Source organism: Rhamphochromis sp. 'chilingali', assembly GCF_963969265.1.
Source record: "Rhamphochromis sp. 'chilingali' genome assembly, chromosome: 14".
Lineage (NCBI taxonomy): Eukaryota > Metazoa > Chordata > Actinopteri > Cichliformes > Cichlidae > Rhamphochromis > Rhamphochromis sp. 'chilingali'.
This window is the reverse complement of record NC_137941.1, coordinates 11,248,764-11,268,545: the sequence shown is the minus strand read 5'-3', so window position 1 is coordinate 11,268,545 and position 19,782 is coordinate 11,248,764. Positions and strand designations below refer to the sequence as shown.

Below are 19,782 nucleotides of genomic sequence, written 5' to 3'. Positions count from 1 at the left end.
TCGGTGACTAGTCGACTATCAAAATAATCGTTTGTGGCAGCCCTAATAGACTCAGAGCTCAATATTCCACAGGCATTGTGTAGACTGACTGTGACGGTTGATGTTACCAAGAGATATGACATCTAAAACTTTGTTGCACTAGCCAGCTGACCACTGCTGCAGTCTTTTCCTTAAAAGATGATGATATCACAGCTCAGACAAAACCCTCCACATCAGGTCTGGTGGTGGAAAAGTGAAAATGGGGACACAAAATTATCATGGAGGTTATTATTTTATTTCCTGTTTTCTCCCAGCTATTTTAGCATCTCCCACTCTGTCATCTGAGAATGTCTGAACTCGTGCATTAATCGTATTGCTCAATTAACATATGCAATATCTCTCGTAGTGCAAACAGGAAGTGCATCTTAAATGTTCTCGATGTGAGAAGCTATAATTGTGCATAAAGAGTACAGCGCTTGCTTTTTAGTAGCATGGTGTCATTAGTTTTTGTTCTGTTACATCCTATTAGCTGCTGGCTATTCATTAGAATAATGCCCATCCCTAGGAGAGACCATTGTTTAATGCACATCATCAGTTCTAAAATAGAAACGCATGACTGTGCTGATGCCGCTGGCCAAAAAGAATTTCAGTACCGCTGCTTCTGCCCACTGCTTTCCCTGATTTGGCTGAGAAACCTGTTGAATATGGAGGGAAATTTGTTGAGATGTAGAGCAGGGCATGAGAGGTGCAGATGACTCAGTCAGACTTGTGTGTCTGTATGAGAATATCAGCCTCCCACCAGCCAACACAAACACACTTATAACACCTTGTGATAGCTTTTAAAGTGGTGACTCTGTAGCAGGTGTGAATTGTAAAGGTTTGTAACCCAGACATCAGTGTGACTCAGTTTTCCACCCTCACAGACGCTTAAGGATTTGATTTTTGGGAGGTTAAAAAACCCCTCAAATATATATAAAATAATATATATATAAAATAATATATATATAAAATAATATATATATATATATATATATATATATATATATATATATATATATATATATATATATATATATATATATATATATATAATATAAATATAAATAAAAAAATAATATATATCCTCTCATATTATATTATATTTTATATGCAGTTTGTAGTGCAGATTTTCAGCCTGTTCCCTCATAGCATTAAAAATTAACAGAAAGAAACACTGAAACTGAAGGCAGAGAAACCCACAAACAAGCAACATCTGAAAGCGGCTGATATAAAGGTCTGGCAGAGCATCTCCAGGGTGAAAACACAGCATTTGGTGTTTTGGGCAATCAGCTACTGACTGCAAATTTTCTTCCAATTGCAGCAAATGGTTCCTATAATGAAAATTGGGTGACTATGTGTAAAAATAGCTGTAATCGCAAAACCCTTTGAATTAAAGCTGATTTAAAATTCACTGTGGTGGTGCACAAATGACAAAAATCACGTTTTTGATACTTTCTTTGTTTTACTTTCTTTGTCATTCATGAACGATCTCTGCACTGGAATTGCTTGAAACTGAGGCTGAAGAGAAGAACATGGCCTGCAGTTGTAGATGGTGGAATTAAGAGTTCACCTGCAGGATGAGGAATCGACTGCAAAGCAGTTTTTTTTTTTTTTTTTTTTTTTTTAAACCATCAGTTATCATCATAAATTATACTCTTTACTACTTTACTGGAAAAGCGTGGGTGACCCTCCTTTGGCATGTAAATGCAGGGCCCTTTTTCCAACTGCCACCACAAATACAATGCACCTGTGTGGGGTAACGGTGCTGATATATCTGTGATAGGTCGATATCAGTTGATTTATTGATCAGTCACTTTACAGGACCACTTTACAGATGTCAGAAATATTTTTTTTGTTTCTTTTAATGAAATTTATCACACAACTTATAAAGTTACCAGTCATTAAAATCAATCCTGTATAGAGGCCCATAGTATCAGTGCATCATTTGGACATGCTTACAGCCTTTTTCTCCCCCTTTTATTGCTGATGTGAGCATCATTTCTGTCCTCTGATGTCTGGACAGAGCACTGTGTTTTCTTTGGCTGCTAATCCTTTTAATGCCAGGTTTCACTCCGCATTATTCAAACCTGCTGCTCGCAAACCATCACAGCTTACGTAACTGTGTGTGTGTGTGTGTGTCTACAATTATGTGTAAAAGAGAATTGTTTTATTCGTAAGAACTGACTTTGGTGCAAGGCTGATTAAACTGTGCTATATGCGTGTTGTGGCAAGAGACTTCAGGCAAAAACACAGTTGGTTTTTATTCATAAAGAATTATGAGGTACTGGTTTATTTTGCTTTTATAACATGTCTTTTAAACTAGTGAAAAATAATGGCTTAAATACATCATCTGGTATTCATTTTCTTGTTCTTTGTCTATTGGATATTCATGCAAATTGAAGCCTGTTGCATATTTAAACAGAAAAGAAAAAAAATTGTAGTAAGTAAATTGAAGGCAACATGCTAGCCACCAAGCTGCCCCACATTGCACCATATTAATGACTGACCCGTGTTGTGGGATCATCTCAGACTTTCTCTTGGCTGCAATTTGGTCCATTTTCAATGTCCTCTCCCTGCCATGTGATGGCATGTGTCTCTGCTGATTAGGGACTTTAACTTTAGTTCCATGCGAAAATATCTTTTTAAACTCAGTAAACACTTCGCTGTTGAGTTTATTGGCTTAATCACTCATTTTTGATCATATAAATGTTTTTTTTTTCCAAGTCTTTTGTTTTTTGGTCATGCCGTGTTTCAAAATGGAGGATTATCAGTGGTGGTAAACCCCACCCTGATAACTTGTGGTTGTCTGCTCATTAGCACCCACCCTTCCTCGTCACATCCATTCCTCGCAAAAATGCTCATCTTAAGGCTTCAAAAAGAGACTTCAGAAACAGTGGCTGTGGTATCTCTGTCCATTTTCTATATGGTCTATAACTAGACCTCACGAGTCATCTTTGTCATGGATGTCTGGATGTTAATGTTGCAGACCATTTATAGCTTTCAGTCATTTGTGTTTGGGAACTGAAGGACATAGGTAATGACATCGTACTTAATGAGCAGGTTTGGTGGCAGTAAAGGTGACATTGTACAATTCAATTTGCTTAGCTAAAAGGTCATTGCGAATATAAGTCATCAAACTGAATATTCTCATGGTTGATTTATATTTGAAACGTGCATTCGTTTGTGTCTCTCTCCCTTCTTGCCGTATGACTCAGTGAGAGTACTAATGCAGAGGCGGTGGATCTAGGCCATTCCAGTCCCCATGTCTCTGGCAGACTCTCTCCCTCCTCCTTTGCCTCTCCCCTCATGTGTGACTTTTAATTTAGAGTGAGGACTGAGGACTTGCTGCTGTCAGCCCAAATGTTCGAAAAGCCCATCCCTCTGTCACGTATGGATGCCAAAATGACCACTCATCATTCCTCCCTGCTTCTCTGACTCACTCATTAGCTCTCTGTCATTCTCCATAGTCAGGGTGTCACAGTGGAAAAACCACTGCCAGGACTTACTGGTAAAGTCTGTGTGTGCTCCCCACTATCAAACTACAGCACAGCCAAAAGCCTTTACAATTCAACAATTCAATGGGCCTCTTTTCTCATCACTGGGACGCGCCAGGTCCTTTCTTTTTTATTTTATTTTATAAAAACAAAACATTTACAGTTTACATTTTCCCCTCAGAAATGGCAGAACTGGCTGCCATGTTTAAAAAAAAAAAAAAAAAAGAAAAGAAAAAAGAGTGAATTAAACCAGAAACTGTATATTAGGGATAGACAAACAAATTAGAAGTAATTAAGGAGACAGATAACATCAGAATAAAATTACTCATATTAAATTTTAGCTACATCAAAAGCATGTTATGACAGGAAACTGCAAATACGTCATTCCAACTTATTCATGTATAGCTTACTGTGAAATCTGGTGTAATGGTGGTATTAACTTTTCTCCATACAACATTATTGTTGTTCTATTTTTCTTGTGCTTGCTTTTTTTTCTATGTTTTCCTTTGTTTCGTTCGCTTGTCAGAGTCTATAGGTGAAAATTAACGTGTGGCTAATTTTTGCACTTTTTACAAATGTGGTGTGGCTTTGTGAGAATTTCTCCCCCAACCAAAGAATTTCGTTGAGTCTGTGGTCAATCAGAAAGTTACTCTGAGATGATGATATGAGGATGATGACTGCAGGTTGGAAGTACCCAACTTTTGAAGCTAATCATCATATCTGTGAAATTAAGCAACAGAGATCACCTCAGGTCTATGGGAAGTCTGGTTTCTGATGGTTCAAAATAAGAAGTAAATGCATGATAACCCAGCAGTGCATCTGCTTCTGTGTAATTTAACTTTTGCATGTGTTTAGGCTGCAGAAAGGTGCAGGTCACCTGTGTGCTCAGTTACTTGCAAGTATGGAGTAATTGTTTGTCTTACTAGCCTCAGAAGGGAAATGTGTTCATATGTACTGTAAAAGGGGGCCCTTTCTTTAATAAGTATTCCTCATTTTTAAGTTTTAATTATTTTCTCTAAATAAATAAAAATCTTTCCACTGGAAATATAGTTGAATATAAAACATTAACTCAAAAACTAAAAAAATTAGTCCTTCAACACACCCGTTAAAATAAAAATAATCTCTAAGAATATGGTTTACCTAAAATATAATGCCATAAACGGGGTGTGGCATGAGCTGCCCAGAAGTCATGTGGTACTGATTCATATCCCCTGGATTGTGCTCATCCTTTACCTGTTGTTTCTTGGCGGGCTGTCTCTAAGCCAGCAGAGGCCCTGTGAGTAGGGCTGCTCGATTATGGCAAAAATGATAATCACGATTATTTTCACTGAAATTGAGATCACGATTATTTGACGATATTTATTTAACCCTTTAAGACCTACTATAGAACCAAGTCCACCAGAGCTTATATTATTTTTTTACATGCTGTAGTGCCATTTGTGGGAGCATTTCAAGTTGCTATACAACTGTTATAGCCCATATTTTACTAATATGTATGCATTAAGTCCATAGTAACTACATTAATTGCAAAAAAGTGCAATAAACTACAAAAAAAATTGAAAATCGCTTTTGTTTTGTTTACATATATTTCTACTTGGAGAAATTTAAGAGGTTTATCCCTCAAAACTTTAAATACAAAAAAAGTTGCAAAAAATAGTTTACAACAACAGGAAATTTATTTTGAGTGTCTTCATAGTTTTATTTTGGAGATACAGCAATTTTTATATACTGCAGGAAAAACAAAAAACAATCCTATGATGCAAATTTGCAAAGAAAACAGCATGTGCATCATTTCACTGTGCGAAGTGTTACGAACAGCTGATAGGAACGGCGAAGCGTGTTTCTGGAATATTATGTTTTTGTTCCTGCAAGCGCTTTTTATGCAATTTTTGCAAAGCTATATGTGGAACGAAACCGTGACCGAGGACAAGCTGATGGCATAAGATGTAAGTACAACTCCTCCGGTTTCATATGCAAAACAAATTATTGCGCTAGCTTACACGGTTCAGATTCTACAGGGATTTAAAAATAGTTACGCAAAACGGAGCGTGCAGCTCTGACCGGCTTTAAAGGGTTAACAATGACTTTAAAAAAATAATATAAAATAGTGTGCAACACCACTGAAGGTTTTTTTTTAAACTCTCTTTTCAACCAACGGCAGTCACTCTCCTCTCCAAATAACTTCTGCTTAGCTTTCCGAGCTTCCCTCGGGTCCTCTTAATCAGCGGTCCCCAACCTTTTTTGCGCCACGGACCGGTTTATGCCCGACAATATTTTCACGGACCGGCCTTTAAGGTGTCGCGGATAAATGAGGGAGGGGCTAATAATCGGCTCAGTCATTTTTAATGATCGTTGAAAGCCCAGATCGTAATCGTGATTAAAATTCGATTAATTGAGCAGCCCTACCTGTGAGTATATGTTGTGTTTTCTATCTGTGGAAAGCACTAAGCCATCTTAAAGCTGCCATCCAATGAGATATGACAAGATAAGACCCTAAAGCACAGGGTCTCTGGTCTGTCACACAACGGGCTGGCATATGTACTCGTAAAAGGACAAAGACATGATTTGGTTTGAAGTGGCGAGTTAAGTAACCAGTGTCAGGAATGCTCTTACCGTCTTTGACAGGAAACCCTAAAATCCTGTTGACTTTGAGTTCAAGGGAATTTTGTAGCATTATTAATCTCTGTCACTAAAGGTTAAAGGACTGATTTGTAGTTCTTGAGACCAAAAAATGCTACAAACTCGGACTCCGCGTAATCTTTTTTAAGATCTGTTTTATTTTTTATTTTTTTGCATATGTCTCAGGCTATAGAGACCACAGGAGCAGGGAACTCATTGGTCCACATGCTAATCTGCGGTGATGGTTTATGTAACTCCTAGTATCACATGATCACACGTCACCACCGGCTCAGTAACTGGCTGTATTCAGTAAATCACTCACTAGTCAGCCATTCAAACACAAATGAGTGACCGAGGAAAAAAAAATAAGGAGCTCATGTACAGTCATAACCTGGCACGCTGCCTTTTATTCACTGTCCAGCTGCAGCTGCGTCTTTTGCTGTGATCTAGCACGCTGAATTTAATAAGGCACGAGTGGTGTGGGTTTTTTTTTTTTTTTGGTGTTTGTATTTTAAAAAAACAAAACAAACCCACACTAAACAAAGAAGGTCAGGGACACACTGCTGCTGCGCTTACTCTGGAGTGTATATGCTGCTGCTAACGGACGGCTCCATGAGAGTGCGGGGGATACGAGTGCAAGGCCATGACGAGATGGCAATGAAGCTTTTGTTCTGGGAGCTGGAGCAGCATCTCAAAAGGTAAAATGAAAACAGGGAACCCCCACCGCCATCACCACCTCACCCCCTTCCCTAAAGGGGTCTGTATACGGTAGCTGTGAATAGACCAGTCACTACAGTAGCTGCACACAAAAGGCTGCATGGCTATATTGTCCTTTGGTTCAGTCATGCAGGGCTTCAGGGGTGCATTAGCACTGCATGTTCTTTTAATTCACGTGTAGCAGATAAACTGTAGGGAGTGTTTGATGTATAGTAAATGTGCAGATGGCGAGTAGACGATACACTGTGTAGTCCATGTGTGCTGCTTACTCATATCTTCTGGTGGGGTGAGTAATTAAAACCTACAGCATGCTGCTTTTTTTTTTTCTTTCTTTTTTTTTTTTTTTTTTTTTTTTGGCCAAATTCTGCTGTTTTATTTTATTTTTTTAAATTGGCCTCTTGTTACAAAATGGGGCCATCTCCTCCATCATCTCATATGAAGTCCTATTTTTGCAGCAGATGCAGCCCACAGTGTCATTTCTGTACTTCCTGTTGAGGTGTTCTTGATAATATGCACAGAAAATGCGTTAAAATCATTGTTGTTGGTGTTGTATAAAGCACATTATACTTATAATGGTATCCGCTACATGTACATAGTTTTTATTGAAATAAGTGCTTAGTAATTGTGGTCAGATAAAAGCAGAACATCATCCAGGAGCTGGGTTATTTCTCTCAAAGTTTCTTCAGTAGGTCACTGGGCTGGTGTGTTGTTTTACAGCAAACTAGCGAGGCCATTCATTGGTTGGCTGGCCTGCGTATGACACTGCCAGTTATTGCATGCATAGTTTAAACACTACAGTGTTCTGTAATACATCAGCGAACAGAATAAAGAAGAATTACTGTGACTTTCATAGCAGCATTTTAATGGGTTCACTGCATCTGTGGCACATGGTGGTGGCAGAAATAAACTGAAATGTTTTTAATGACTGTGATGGACTGGTGAGCCATCCTGTCCTGGCTATACTGGGACAGCTGAGATAGGCTCCAGCCTTGGATGGATGGATGCTTTTAATTGCTGCCTTTCTTAATAGAAACAAAGAACACACTCATGCAGACCTCAGCAATGAAAACATCCCTTAAATAGAGTTGGAAAATGGGTACTAATTTCTAATTGAATTTGTAAGGTGCTTCAACCCTGGATTCGTTTTTTTTCTTGGGGGGGGGGGTGTTTTTTTTTTTTTTTTTTTTTTTTTTTTTTTTTGTTCCCCCCCCCCCCCCCCCCCCCCCCAAAGGTGCAGTGTGGAGTATATAGTTCATTGGAGGGTGTTTGTAGTCGTAAATATGCCGCAGCCTGGTGAGGAGTTACTTGGGGCTTTTACAGAGGGACTAAAGCTTCAGCTGTAAAGGAAAAAAAGGATGATTGCTTTGTTTTTATGTCTGAAAGCCGCAATTGTAATAAAATAAAATTTGATTTGTTGTTTCTATGTTACTTGATACTAGAGATGGCACGATACCACTTTTTTATGTCCGATACCGATATCATAAATTTGGATATCTGCCGATACCGATATGAATCCGATATAGTGTGTTTTAATCAATAAAACTGTTTTTTTTTTAAATATCTTGCTGCATTTTGTATAAGTTCATACTCAAGTTTAAAACAACAACTACACTAAAGCTATTCTGTTATACCTATATGCAAAAAAAAAAAAATTTATAGTTCAGCAATACTGATCAATCTAATAAACTTAAACCTACACCATCCTCCCTATTCTGGTATTTTAAAGAGTACTTAGCGTAAATATTAAGCAACCTAACTAATAGGGTTCCAACTCCCAGCAACAACAAAAATAAATAAATAAAAAATAGGGAACCACCCCTCACGCTCCACCTCATGATGCTTAATCAACGTAATCAACCTTAATTTGATTCAGTGTGAAAAAAAATGCACAGAAATCAATTATTTTTCAAGAAATATTAAATAGATTCAACATCTTTCTTCAACAAAATTGCAGACTGTACAGATGGTACCTTCCCAAAGGAAAAAGTACTATAGCTTACTAGGGTATATATATTAGACTTAATAGTCACTATATACAGTAATTGACTTCTATTCATTTTACATCAAATTAAAACTTTGGGTGTAAGATTCGGATAATTATTTATTAAAAGCTCGACATTTTAAATGAGAATAAGAAAGAAAAGTATGTCTTTGTGCCCCCTTTTCCCTGTTAATGCCCTATCGGCCCCCCTGGCTAAACTTTGCTAGATCCGCCCCTGCACAGTTACCAGCCGTCAGCTACGTAGAAAAAGATCCTCGAGTAGAAAGTAATAATAAATAAATTCTAACAACAGCTGATCAAGCTTAAACGTGCTGCTGTTGTTTAGCCGCTGGTTTCCTCTTTCTGGTGCAAAGTGGGCCAAAAACAAACCAGAGAGATGGACTCGCGACAGAAAAGCCGATCAGCTGATCATTAAGCAGTTTCATGATTGAAGTAGCAGCAAGAAGAGGCAGTCGCTCCATATATCGCTTGTTAAGCTTAACGCAGGAATGCTTTACAAACATTCAGAGATGGACTTACACACTTGCTTTACTTCTCTCGGGGATAACTTTGTCGGAGATGAAATGCCGGGTTGCTAGCGAAGCTCCAAATGCTATCCAGACCACCGACACGTCCCGCATGCCACAGCCGCTCTATCACGTGATGCCTACTGCTCCGACGTGCTAACTTTCTGAGGTGAGTTACGGCGTGTTGCAAGTTTTGTGAGGTGCTTTCGTGATATTTAATGGATCGGATTACATTTTTTATTTTTCTCCGATATCCGATCCAGTAATTTAGGTCAGTATCGGACCGATACCGATACATAATATCGGATCGGTCCATCTCTACTTGATACCAGTCAAAAGGTGGGAAAATGTGAACTGCATCTTTGTGCTGGCCAGCAGGGGGCGACTTTTGTGGTTTCTGAACGACTTAAGTTGTGCAGAGTAGGCCTGGGTATCACAAACAAAAATACTGCATGATCTTCACTGGCAACTATTGGAGTATTCTTTGAATTCTGGAGACAATCGATACAAATGTAGTAGTTTGTGGGCAAAAGCTGGTGCTAGCTGGTTAGGATGCCAACTTGCAGTTTTACTAAATTAACTTGGAACACTCACATTTGCAAAACAGTACATGTGTGTCTAATTTGGCCCACAGTCGAGCTCAAGCACCAGGATATTTAGACAAAAATGACTGCACCTCAATGAATATACAACCCAATTACAAAAAAAGATGACTGAATAAAATAGGTCTTTATGAGATTTCGGTAGAACACAGAAAACTATCAAATGTTTAACCTAAGACATTTTATTAGTTGGTTACAAATATTCACTCGTGTTGCTGCCATCAAAGTTAAACAATTTCAGGAGTTGCCCTGCCTGCATTCCAACTTTTTAACCAATGGAAAAATCATGACGCTAATAAGACACAAAGATGAACTGGGACTGCTGAAAAACGAGAATCCTCTATCAGACAAGAATGGGACAACTTCCTCTGTCCCAGCCTCCGGACTTAACTACGTTTCTGTCAGAAACTCTGGATTTATTTGATAATTTGAGTTAAAACTTTATAACCAGTTTAAAATTTTGTCCTAAAAGGTAAAAAGAAAAGCCCCTCTGTCTTCACTGATGAGGGCTTTAGTTCAGGATTTTATTAGGTTTAAATCACGTGTGGGGAAACTAAGTTACTAAGTTTCAGTAGTGTTTTTGTGCAAGTTGCACCTTGAAAAGCTTGTTCCTAGCTTTTCCTGGAAGTGCATCAAGTTTTTCAGCGTAAACACGTATAGCTCCTACCAAGCCTCAATGTAACTCCATATACGTAGGTCTAATTTGGACCTTATGCGTGGGTGTTACTCCTCAGCAGCCGCTCTTGTACTGGCTATTTGGGGTGTGGATAATTGGCTAAACCCTCTTCCAGTCAATTGACCGGAAGAGATAAGCACTGCTCAGAGCTTCTTATTGAGGTACTTGGCTTTTCGGTAAGTGTTTGACTGAGGACAAGGGTGTGCGAGGCGGGCAAGAGTACAAAAAACAGTTTGTTCATAGTGTTGGTGCTTACTGATGCCCAAATTAGCTTAAGCCACCATTTGTAAAGGTGACTTCTGGTATCCAGCTGGTGCTTTGTTTTTGAATACTTCACCTGAAAACACTAAGATTAGACCCCTCCCATTCTTCAGCCTGCTGTGGTACTTCATACATCAAAATGTAAAAATGCCCAAAATTTCATCATTCCAGTTTTGCAGTTCTGAGATTTTACTGCTTTTTTTGTTTGTAGATTTGGTTTCATTTTTACTCCTGGCTCAGTAAAACATGTAACTTAAATATGATGCTACCAAAGTAATCGGTAACAAAAATAATTAGCTACAGTGTGCAAGTAGATGTAGAGAATTGTCATTATTTTTATCCAGTCTTTCTTAAAAAAATAAATAAATAAAATAAAAAGACAATAGTTGTGCATCATATGGCCCCTTGAGGGTTAAGCTCCACAATCAGTTGTACTCAGTGCCTCAGTTTTCCCGATGGAAAATTATTCTTGGGCGTAATACTGCAGGACAAAGGCACAAGATCACTGACACTTGTGACTATTTGTAAGAAGATTAGATTAGATTAGATAGAACTTTATTAATCCCTCGGGTGGGTTCCTCTGGGAAATTCGATTTCCAAAAAAGCACAGCACCGACAGAAGTTACAGAGTTACAGAATATTATATATATATATAAAATACACACACACACACACACACACACACACACACACACACACACATACACACACACATATATATATATATATATATATATATATATATATATATATATATATAAAAAAAAAAAAAATACAGAGACAATATAAATAAAATATACGAAGGGGATAAATAGGAATAAAAGTACAAGTCAATTGCACATTTCAAGTATTGAGTCTATTGCACCGTTGACTATTTACAAAAGTATTGCACAAAAGGTATTGCACAGTGAGGTGAAGAGGCACTACAGCTTAGTTGTTCCCCCCTCCTTTGTCCTCCTGTTTCCCCTCCCTCTCCCCTCCAGGGAGGAGTTAAACAGTCTGATGGCGTGTGGGACAAAGGAGTTTTTAAGTCTGTTAGTTCTTGTCTTTGGGAGAAGCAACCTGTCACTGAACAGACTCTTCTGGTTGTTTATGGCCTTGTGCAGAGGATGTCTGGCATTGTCCATAATGTCCATCAGAATAAGAATACATAGAAATATAAAAAGCAGTTTTATTAAACATAAGGTACACACATACACATAAAAGAAACCAATAAAACTTGAAACGACAGAAGTTCAAAGAAGTTGTAAAGTGTTAACATTAAAATCCAAGTGAATGTTTTACACGTTGCTCTGTTCAGTCTTTAGCTCTTGATTCAGGGTTTTAATTGTAATAATACAGGCATTTATTTTTTTTGGGGCCCTGAGTTGAATTCATGGGGATGTTGAGTCCTCTTTGTTTTATACCAGCTTGCTTGCCACAGATTTGTCTTCATAGCTGTCCTGTGCTTGCTGGCAAGTCCGTTTCTCAGCTGTCTGGTTATAATTCGCATTCTGACCTCCTGATGAAACATTAACTCGTTCTGACCACAGAAACTGGACCTTAAGTTTCTTCACACTAGTTTTGTGGCTTGATTGCTGTATGATGTGGACATGGGTGTGATCAGAGGCGTGAATGTCAAGAGTTTGTATAAGAGATTTTAAGGACTTTGCGTGTGTTTGGGGAATGTGTGAGAGTGACCTTTTCACCGGGTGTAGGGAGGTATATGGGAGAGGGTGGTGCGCTGTGGGTGTCTGATGTGGAAATGTTTGGAAATGTAGGAGTTGTTTGAGTCTGTTGAACAAAGACTCCCATCTGTAATGTGTGTGAAAAAACTTTTGGGTGTGTAGATTTCAGTCAAATTAGCTGCAGTGACCCACCATGACTGCCTTGAAGACAGACATTTGATAACAGTGTAGAATTAGGTAAGATAAGAGGTCTTTATGTTTACAAATAGTAGCAAAATTTCCACATTATAGCAACCAAAACAGTAAACACAACCAACAACAAAACAAAATTAGTGGAAGTGAAATTAATCATAATGAAAAAAGCTCAGTTGAATAGGATGAAATAAAATAACGTAAGATTACGAATATGTCTCTGAAGTAAAACCTCAAAAAATATGTAGACATGGATCATCTTGCAGTAAGGAGGAGCATCTGCTTTATTTACTTTTGTTTCTGTTTTAACTTTTTTTTTTTTTAACCCAACACAGCCATTGCACATCAGATGTACTTGTATGTATCCCAAAAGTCTGTAATTTAATGTGCTACTGCAGTCAAAACATGAAAAACAACCAATCTGAAAAAGTATAGGTGTACAACTTTATGAAATGGCACTAAAGAACTCCTCACTTTGTTCTATTTCACTAAATTGAAATTACAATAATCCAATAAAGAACTTAATATTTCAAATTCCAACAAATAAATCCAGATATTATGATATGAGGGACTGAGTATTTACACAAACTAAATCAGAATGATATGCATACATGTATACCAGTATAATAAAAGCAAATGAAATGCATCATCCATATGCGCTCAAAACCACAAAACTAATCATGTAAACCACATTTGTCTGACCAGTATTTGCCAGACAAATGTTGATTTCTCTATACATAGTTTCACTGTTTCAGAGAGCAACAGTTTATGGCAGATGAAAAATTGAATATGTTGTCTAATAAGGCTGTTATAGGTGAACATGATCTTTTTCAGAGGGTTCAGAGTTTGTAATGGTTGTTTTACAACAGAGGTATCTGCTCCCCTCACACTGGAAATCCCACTCACTGTGTTCAAAAGGAAAGCCCAGGTCTTTCTGTCATTTTGTTTGTAATATACATAATGGTATATTCTGCGAGAGTCAACACTGTTTTATGCAGAGGACAAACTGCCTCAGTTATGTATCTTTTAAAATCTATTCAATAAGGAGAGACTTGTGGGGTGATGGATTTTTCTGAAATGTGCTTATACAGTGTTTGGCCTGCAAATATTTGAGAAAGAAAATGGTCTGGAAGTGGAGGACCTTTTATTTCTATGTATACCATCTCTGTTCCCATTTGGTAAGACAGTCTTTTTAATGCCAGAGTCCTTTGATAATAATCCTCAAAGTGCAATACATCACAAGGCCGCAAGGGGGCAACATATGTACACGAAATAACACTAAGTGCCCACCTGAAGTATTTTAAATACGTTCATTTCTGTGTAACCTAAAATAAAAGCTAAGCTGTTCTTTTGATTATGTTCTGTTAGTGCAGATTACATGGACCAAGTTGACTTTCATCTGAAGTTTCAGTGTTCAGTTTTATTTGTAGCATCAATTCGCAACAGCACACTGTGACCCTACAGAATTGGAGATACCCCCAGCAACAGTAGGGAGGAAGATCTTCCTTTTTACAGAAAGAAACCTCGAGCACAACCAGATTCATGGAGGAGCAGACTTCAGCTGTTCTGTGTGGGGTTGGCATGTTCTCCAAAGATATGAATGTTATAGATTATTTAGAGGATCTAAGTTACCCACAGGCACCACAACACATGTGAAAATTAATTTAAGTAATAAACTAAATGTTACCGTTAAGTTTGACCCCCTTGGATGAAAGTCTTTCTTACTGTGGAGACTACAGCAGCAGCAGCTGATACATTCCCTGTCCGTCAACCTTGTGCGTCTTGTCTAAATAATTTATCGTCTTATCTGTCCCTGAGCCATTTCTCCATATTATAAGCTCTTTCTCATAATGGACACTGGCCCTCATGGGTGCCAATGAAATAATGCCTTAGTTTGGACGAGAGCGTGGCTAGGACCAGTAGTGCAAAGCAACTTAGTACATTTACATGGAGCACAGTTGTGATCATTTATAAGTATTTAAGTTATGCTCATTCCCTTTCTGCTCCACCATATTAAGTTTTGTAGTTTGCACTCCATATTGTTACAATCTTCAGTTACTTGTTATTTAGGAAGATTTTTTACAAACGTTATTTTGGTGTTTTAATTTTTGGTCCATGCAAAAAGTTGCATTGCTCCTAAAGGATAGAGCCTTTATTATTCTCTGGTGCAGAAAGCTGTTCTACTACTTTGAAGCCCACTGTTTGGGGCGCGTGCAATAGTAATGTGGAGGTCACAAATGACTGGCAGGTGTGCAGATGTCAGCATAGATCTTCGTGCTCACCATTTTGAGGAAAAATGTGCATTCACTGAGTGGTTGGCAAGCGGTTGCTTGTTGTTTTTAGGTTAAATTGGTCAGGTTGTGCCAAAACAAAAAATCTCCAAGCTGCTGCGATTGCCGGTCATTTGCAAGGAAGATTTCCTGCAAATGCTCGCCAAATACATGTACAACGTTTACCTTCATGTCAATGTTGAGCCTCACCACTGTAAGAATGTTTGAAGAGGCATTCAGGGAATTCAAATTCTTTTCCCTCTAGCGACGGGTAGATGCCAGGGGATTGCCAGCTAGTGTCTAGGCCTGTGAGTACAGATAAAGATATGGCCATCCAGCAATGATTTAAAATGATTAAATTCAATAATATATGATTATGGGGGGGAGCTGTTTTTCGGATATTCCCCCTTTGTGCTGCTGGACTATGATTTTATGCCGAAACCAGTCGGCAGAGCTGCAGGTGTGGGCGTTCCCTGCATATATTACGCAAACAGACTCAGCCTCCACCAATCGGAGGTCTGTCTCTTTCTGCGCGTGTGTGGATAAATCATCCAGCCTCGTCCTTAGCTGCAGATCTGTGTGTACGCGCGTCGCTGTGATGAACTGACCTTGGCTTACATCCGTACCGCTGCAGTCAGTGCGCGAGCTTTACCGGAGAGAGGACCAATAACAACAAAAGGAAAGGGGGAAAACACACAGGGAAAGAAGCGCGTGGATGTGCCACGCAGATCCTGTAAATCATGAACAGCATGAATGCTCCGTGCTACACCATGGCTATGGATCTAGGCGTGTGCCAGCTGAGGAATTTTTCCATATCGTTCCTGTCGTCGCTGTTGAGCGCGGAGAGCTCGCACGTCCAGCTCGATAATAGGTGAATGCTCCGTCAGCTGCTTCACCTGCAGCGCTGTGCCTTTTCCTCATGACTGTGTAGCATCCAGCTTAGATGACTGTAAATGCTCACTGTGAGGGGAAAAAAGAGCATAAAAAATTCCTGCTTTTATAGAAAATTCCAGATGTTTCTAGTAGCGACCTACATTTCTATAGAGGGAGCTCCTCAGGCTCTGCGGTTCGCTTTCCTCTATTCTCTGCATTTCTCTCCATCCATCTTATTTGCTGCTTTTCTTTCCCCTCCCCCCCCCTCCCCCCATTGCAGCACAGTTTGGCTTAAAATGGATTTATTTCTCTTTTCTCTTGCAGTTCATCCGGAGCCAGCGTTGTGGCCATAGACAACAAGATAGAGCAAGCGATGGTGAGTTTTTCCTTTAATTTGTTGTCTTCGAATTGCTATAAGATGTCTTAATAGGGTATTCCTTAAAAGTATTTTACTTTAAATCACCTATATCTGGAACTTCGTCATCCCAGTGTACTTAAGTGTCTATTTGAATTTCTGGCAAACAAAACGTTAACGAATTGTGAAATAAAACCGCTAATACGTGGAGAATAGTGCAATAGTGTGAGACTTCAGAACTGACGAGTGACCGGACGTAAAGGTGAAAGTAGTTTAGCTAACTCAAAACGAACCGCTGGTTCCAAGTTGAAAGAACATCCCGATTATTACAAATATAAAATAAATATAAAATTATAAGCACAACAGCCGATCAAAAAAAATCAAAGTTTTAAAAAGATCTAGCCCTTTATTTCCAGAAAAATCTAAAGTCTCTGTTGTCTCTGCTGTCAGCTCTTGTTGCTAGGCAAACTGGAAGGCTGGCAGCCTGGGTATAAATATCTCGGGCTCTGATTGGCTAGCACTTAAACGTGGGCCGGCTTGCTGACGTAGCACCTTGGGAATATTCCCTCTCACGCTTCCCCTTTCATCATCATCTATTATATTATCCCAGATTAGATTACATAGACTCGCTTCTAAAGATCTCTTTCCACTTACTCCTTCATGAACTGTTAGTTTAATGTTTTAGGTAACTATCATTTTGTTGTTGTTTTGTTGTTATAGTAGTTTATTTTTATTTTTCTCTCTCGAAACATTCGTTTTTTCATAAAATAGTTCAGTATAATGAAGGCTGGCAGTGCTTTTCCATGAAAAGATAACACACAGCTTCAATTTAGGGATACTTTCAGCTTGAATGAAAGTTCCTGACTTTTTCCAAATAAAATAGGTCAGCTTTAAATGTTTGTTTTCCCAGATCATTAAAAATATGATCAACAGTATTTTCAGTGTACAGTCCCATGATGCACAAATAGTCACACCTTAAGGCCATCAGCATCTGGTCCAGGTGAAGACATAAGACAGGTAGCTTTTTCTTTTGCTGGTGTTTGCAATTGAAAATTAGCTGGATCCTTAAAGACTAGTTAGATTTTAATAAATGTCCCTTAATGTTAAGAACAGTTGATTTATGGAAATCAGAAAGCAACTGAAGAGGATAATAAATTAAGTCTGATCCAGAATGTTACTTTCTAATTAGTCACAACAACATTGATAAAATTAAAAGGAAATTTTAAATAAATAATTCAACTCAAAAGTGTTAGTAGTTTTGTATAAGGCAATAGCTGTGTCACATTTCCTTCCGTAAATTCGTCTCCCTGAGGAGATCAAGCCTTAGGAGTAACCTCAAAGCGCTTTGTATTGTAAGGTAGAGACCTTCCAGTGATATAGAGAAAACATCAACAATCAGACGACCCCCACTCCCACCCCACCCCCGTGAGCAAGCACTTGCTGACAGTAGGAAGGAAAAATTCCATATTAATTAATTTAAAGTTAGCATAATGTGTCGTCAACAACTTGATTCAATGTCATTTCACTCCTGACTTCAATGTGTGCAAAGCAGCAAAAGAAGGTACTCAGTGTGTAACGGGACTGAATAACATTATCCTGTGAGTCTTGTCCAGTCTCTTCTTACAGTGAGGATTACAGCTTATTTAGTAAACATTGGCATTGTAATAGCGCTGTGTTTCAAATTGGTGCATATCTATTAAATGTAAAAATGTGCAATTTCCATTTGGTTTAACAGATGCTGCCTGTTATTTTATCCTTCTCCTTATCAACCTCATCCTTAAATTTAAATTCACATCAAACGGTTACAATTATGATTTTTGCCTAAAGGCACAACCTAATTTACCTGATGTTTGTGGATTCCTGTCGTAAACCTCTACCTCCTGTCTTTTTCAGGACCTGGTGAAGAGTCACCTCATGTACGCCGTGCGTGAGGAGGTGGAGGTGCTGAAGGAGCAGATCAAGGAGCTGATCGAGCGTAACTCCCAGCTAGAGCAGGAGAACACGCTGTTGAAGACGCTGGCGAGCCCCGAACAGATGGCCCAGTTCCAGGCCCAGGTTCAGACCGGCTCGCCACCTACCCCTCAAATGGCCGCCACGCCGGGACCCGCAAGCGCCACCACCCTCTCCCAGTCTGCAACACACAGCTCCGGCCCCTCGGCGTAGCCTGGCCCAGGTGGAGAACTTGACTTTTTTGTTTGTTTGTTTGTTTGTGTTGTTTGAGCTCTGGCACAGCCGCCGAGCCAAACTTTGCCTTCAACCGCAGGAGGCTACGCCGTTAAGATGAGAATTTGCACATTTTATCTCAGAAGGATGCAGACAGAGGGACGAGCGGGGGCTGCGCTCGGAGGCGCGGGGGGAGGGCGACAATCTTGAGATGCTGTACATGAAGTTGTTTTGAACATTTGCCAAAAAAGTCCCCCTCTTTTCATCAACTAGAATGTCTTACAGAGGAACAGCTCATCAGTGGAAACAATGCTTAGATTTAAATAGAAGAAAGAAAAAAAATCACTGTGCCTGAGTGATGTCGACTACACCAGTGGGTGGAGCAGCAGGATTGATAGTTTCCTGTTTTGCAGAATGATGTAAATAAAAGAAGTTTCCAGGTTGACGGACTCAAGAGGAAGACACCTTCTCCAAATGAAGAATGTGAGCAATCATCACAGACTCCCCCCATCTGGAATGGGGGAGTTTGGGGTGGGAGGGGAGGTTCTTTACAGCAGCATTGATGATGATGGTATGATCTTTTAGCTGTGGGTTGATGGGATGAACAAACCGTGGTTTCTTATGGAGATGATGATATTCTATTTTCAGTATTTCAACCTCCTCGTTTTTGCCCTCGAAGCTCCTCATTGCAGTTTTCTCAGCCCTGCAGTGGCATGTAATTTAAACCTTATCAGACAGGGTTGAGACTTCTTTTGGGCTAAGCTGCATTTTTTCCCCTTTTTGTTTTCCTAAAAGATTCGAGAGGGCAGAGGATGATGTATATTTCTGTATAGTGTAAGTATCATGTAAAATAGAGAGGAGGTGGTGGTGAAGATAAACAACAGATGCTATCTAGGTCACACAGATTGATGCAGATGAGTCTTGCCCAGCCTGTGTCATCTATTTTTAATGCTGTATTTTCAGGACTGTGGATGGACGAGGAGTTTAGGATATTTAACTGACAACAAGCAGCCCGACTGTGTTGTCCATAACCCTTACTGCAACATTAACTCTTGACTGTAAAACCATTTCCACTTGGTTCTCTTTTTCTTTCTGGAGTATTGCACTCTTTATTTTATTTTTTTTTGACAGTGAAATACTTTTGGATGAACAATATCTTAAAGTTCAATTAAAAAAAAAAAAAAAAAATACAAACTCTAGAGATGTTCTTTTTCATTCTGTGTATCAGTTGTATGCTCATGTTCTGTGCATGTTTCCGCAATGACCGGATGAGATATTGTAACATACATACCACAATTGCACTTGACAGCTGCACTTCACAACTTTCAATAAACATGGTTAAGGAAGAAATGACTCCTTTTTTTTCT

The 19,782-nt window shown here is 39.0% G+C and overlaps 1 protein-coding gene across 2 annotated transcripts in view; it reads left to right on the top strand.

Annotated features, from left to right (window-relative positions):
• Positions 1–19,609, top strand: part of tsc22d1 (TSC22 domain family, member 1) — a 41,801-nt gene extending 22,192 nt beyond the window's left edge. Inside the window, exons 1-3 of one of the 2 annotated variants that reach the window (XM_080903883.1) lie at positions 15,489–15,895; positions 16,222–16,273; positions 18,146–19,609. In XM_080903883.1, the coding sequence (XP_080760009.1) occupies positions 15,765–15,895; positions 16,222–16,273; positions 18,146–18,415 (453 nt within the window). In that variant the 5' untranslated portion in view covers positions 15,489–15,764 and the 3' untranslated portion in view covers positions 18,416–19,609. Of the gene's footprint in view, positions 1–15,488; positions 15,896–16,221; positions 16,274–18,145 lie in introns of those variants that run through there. The other variant, XM_080903882.1, reaches the window with a different exon arrangement.
• Positions 19,610–19,782: the final 173 nt, after the last annotated feature.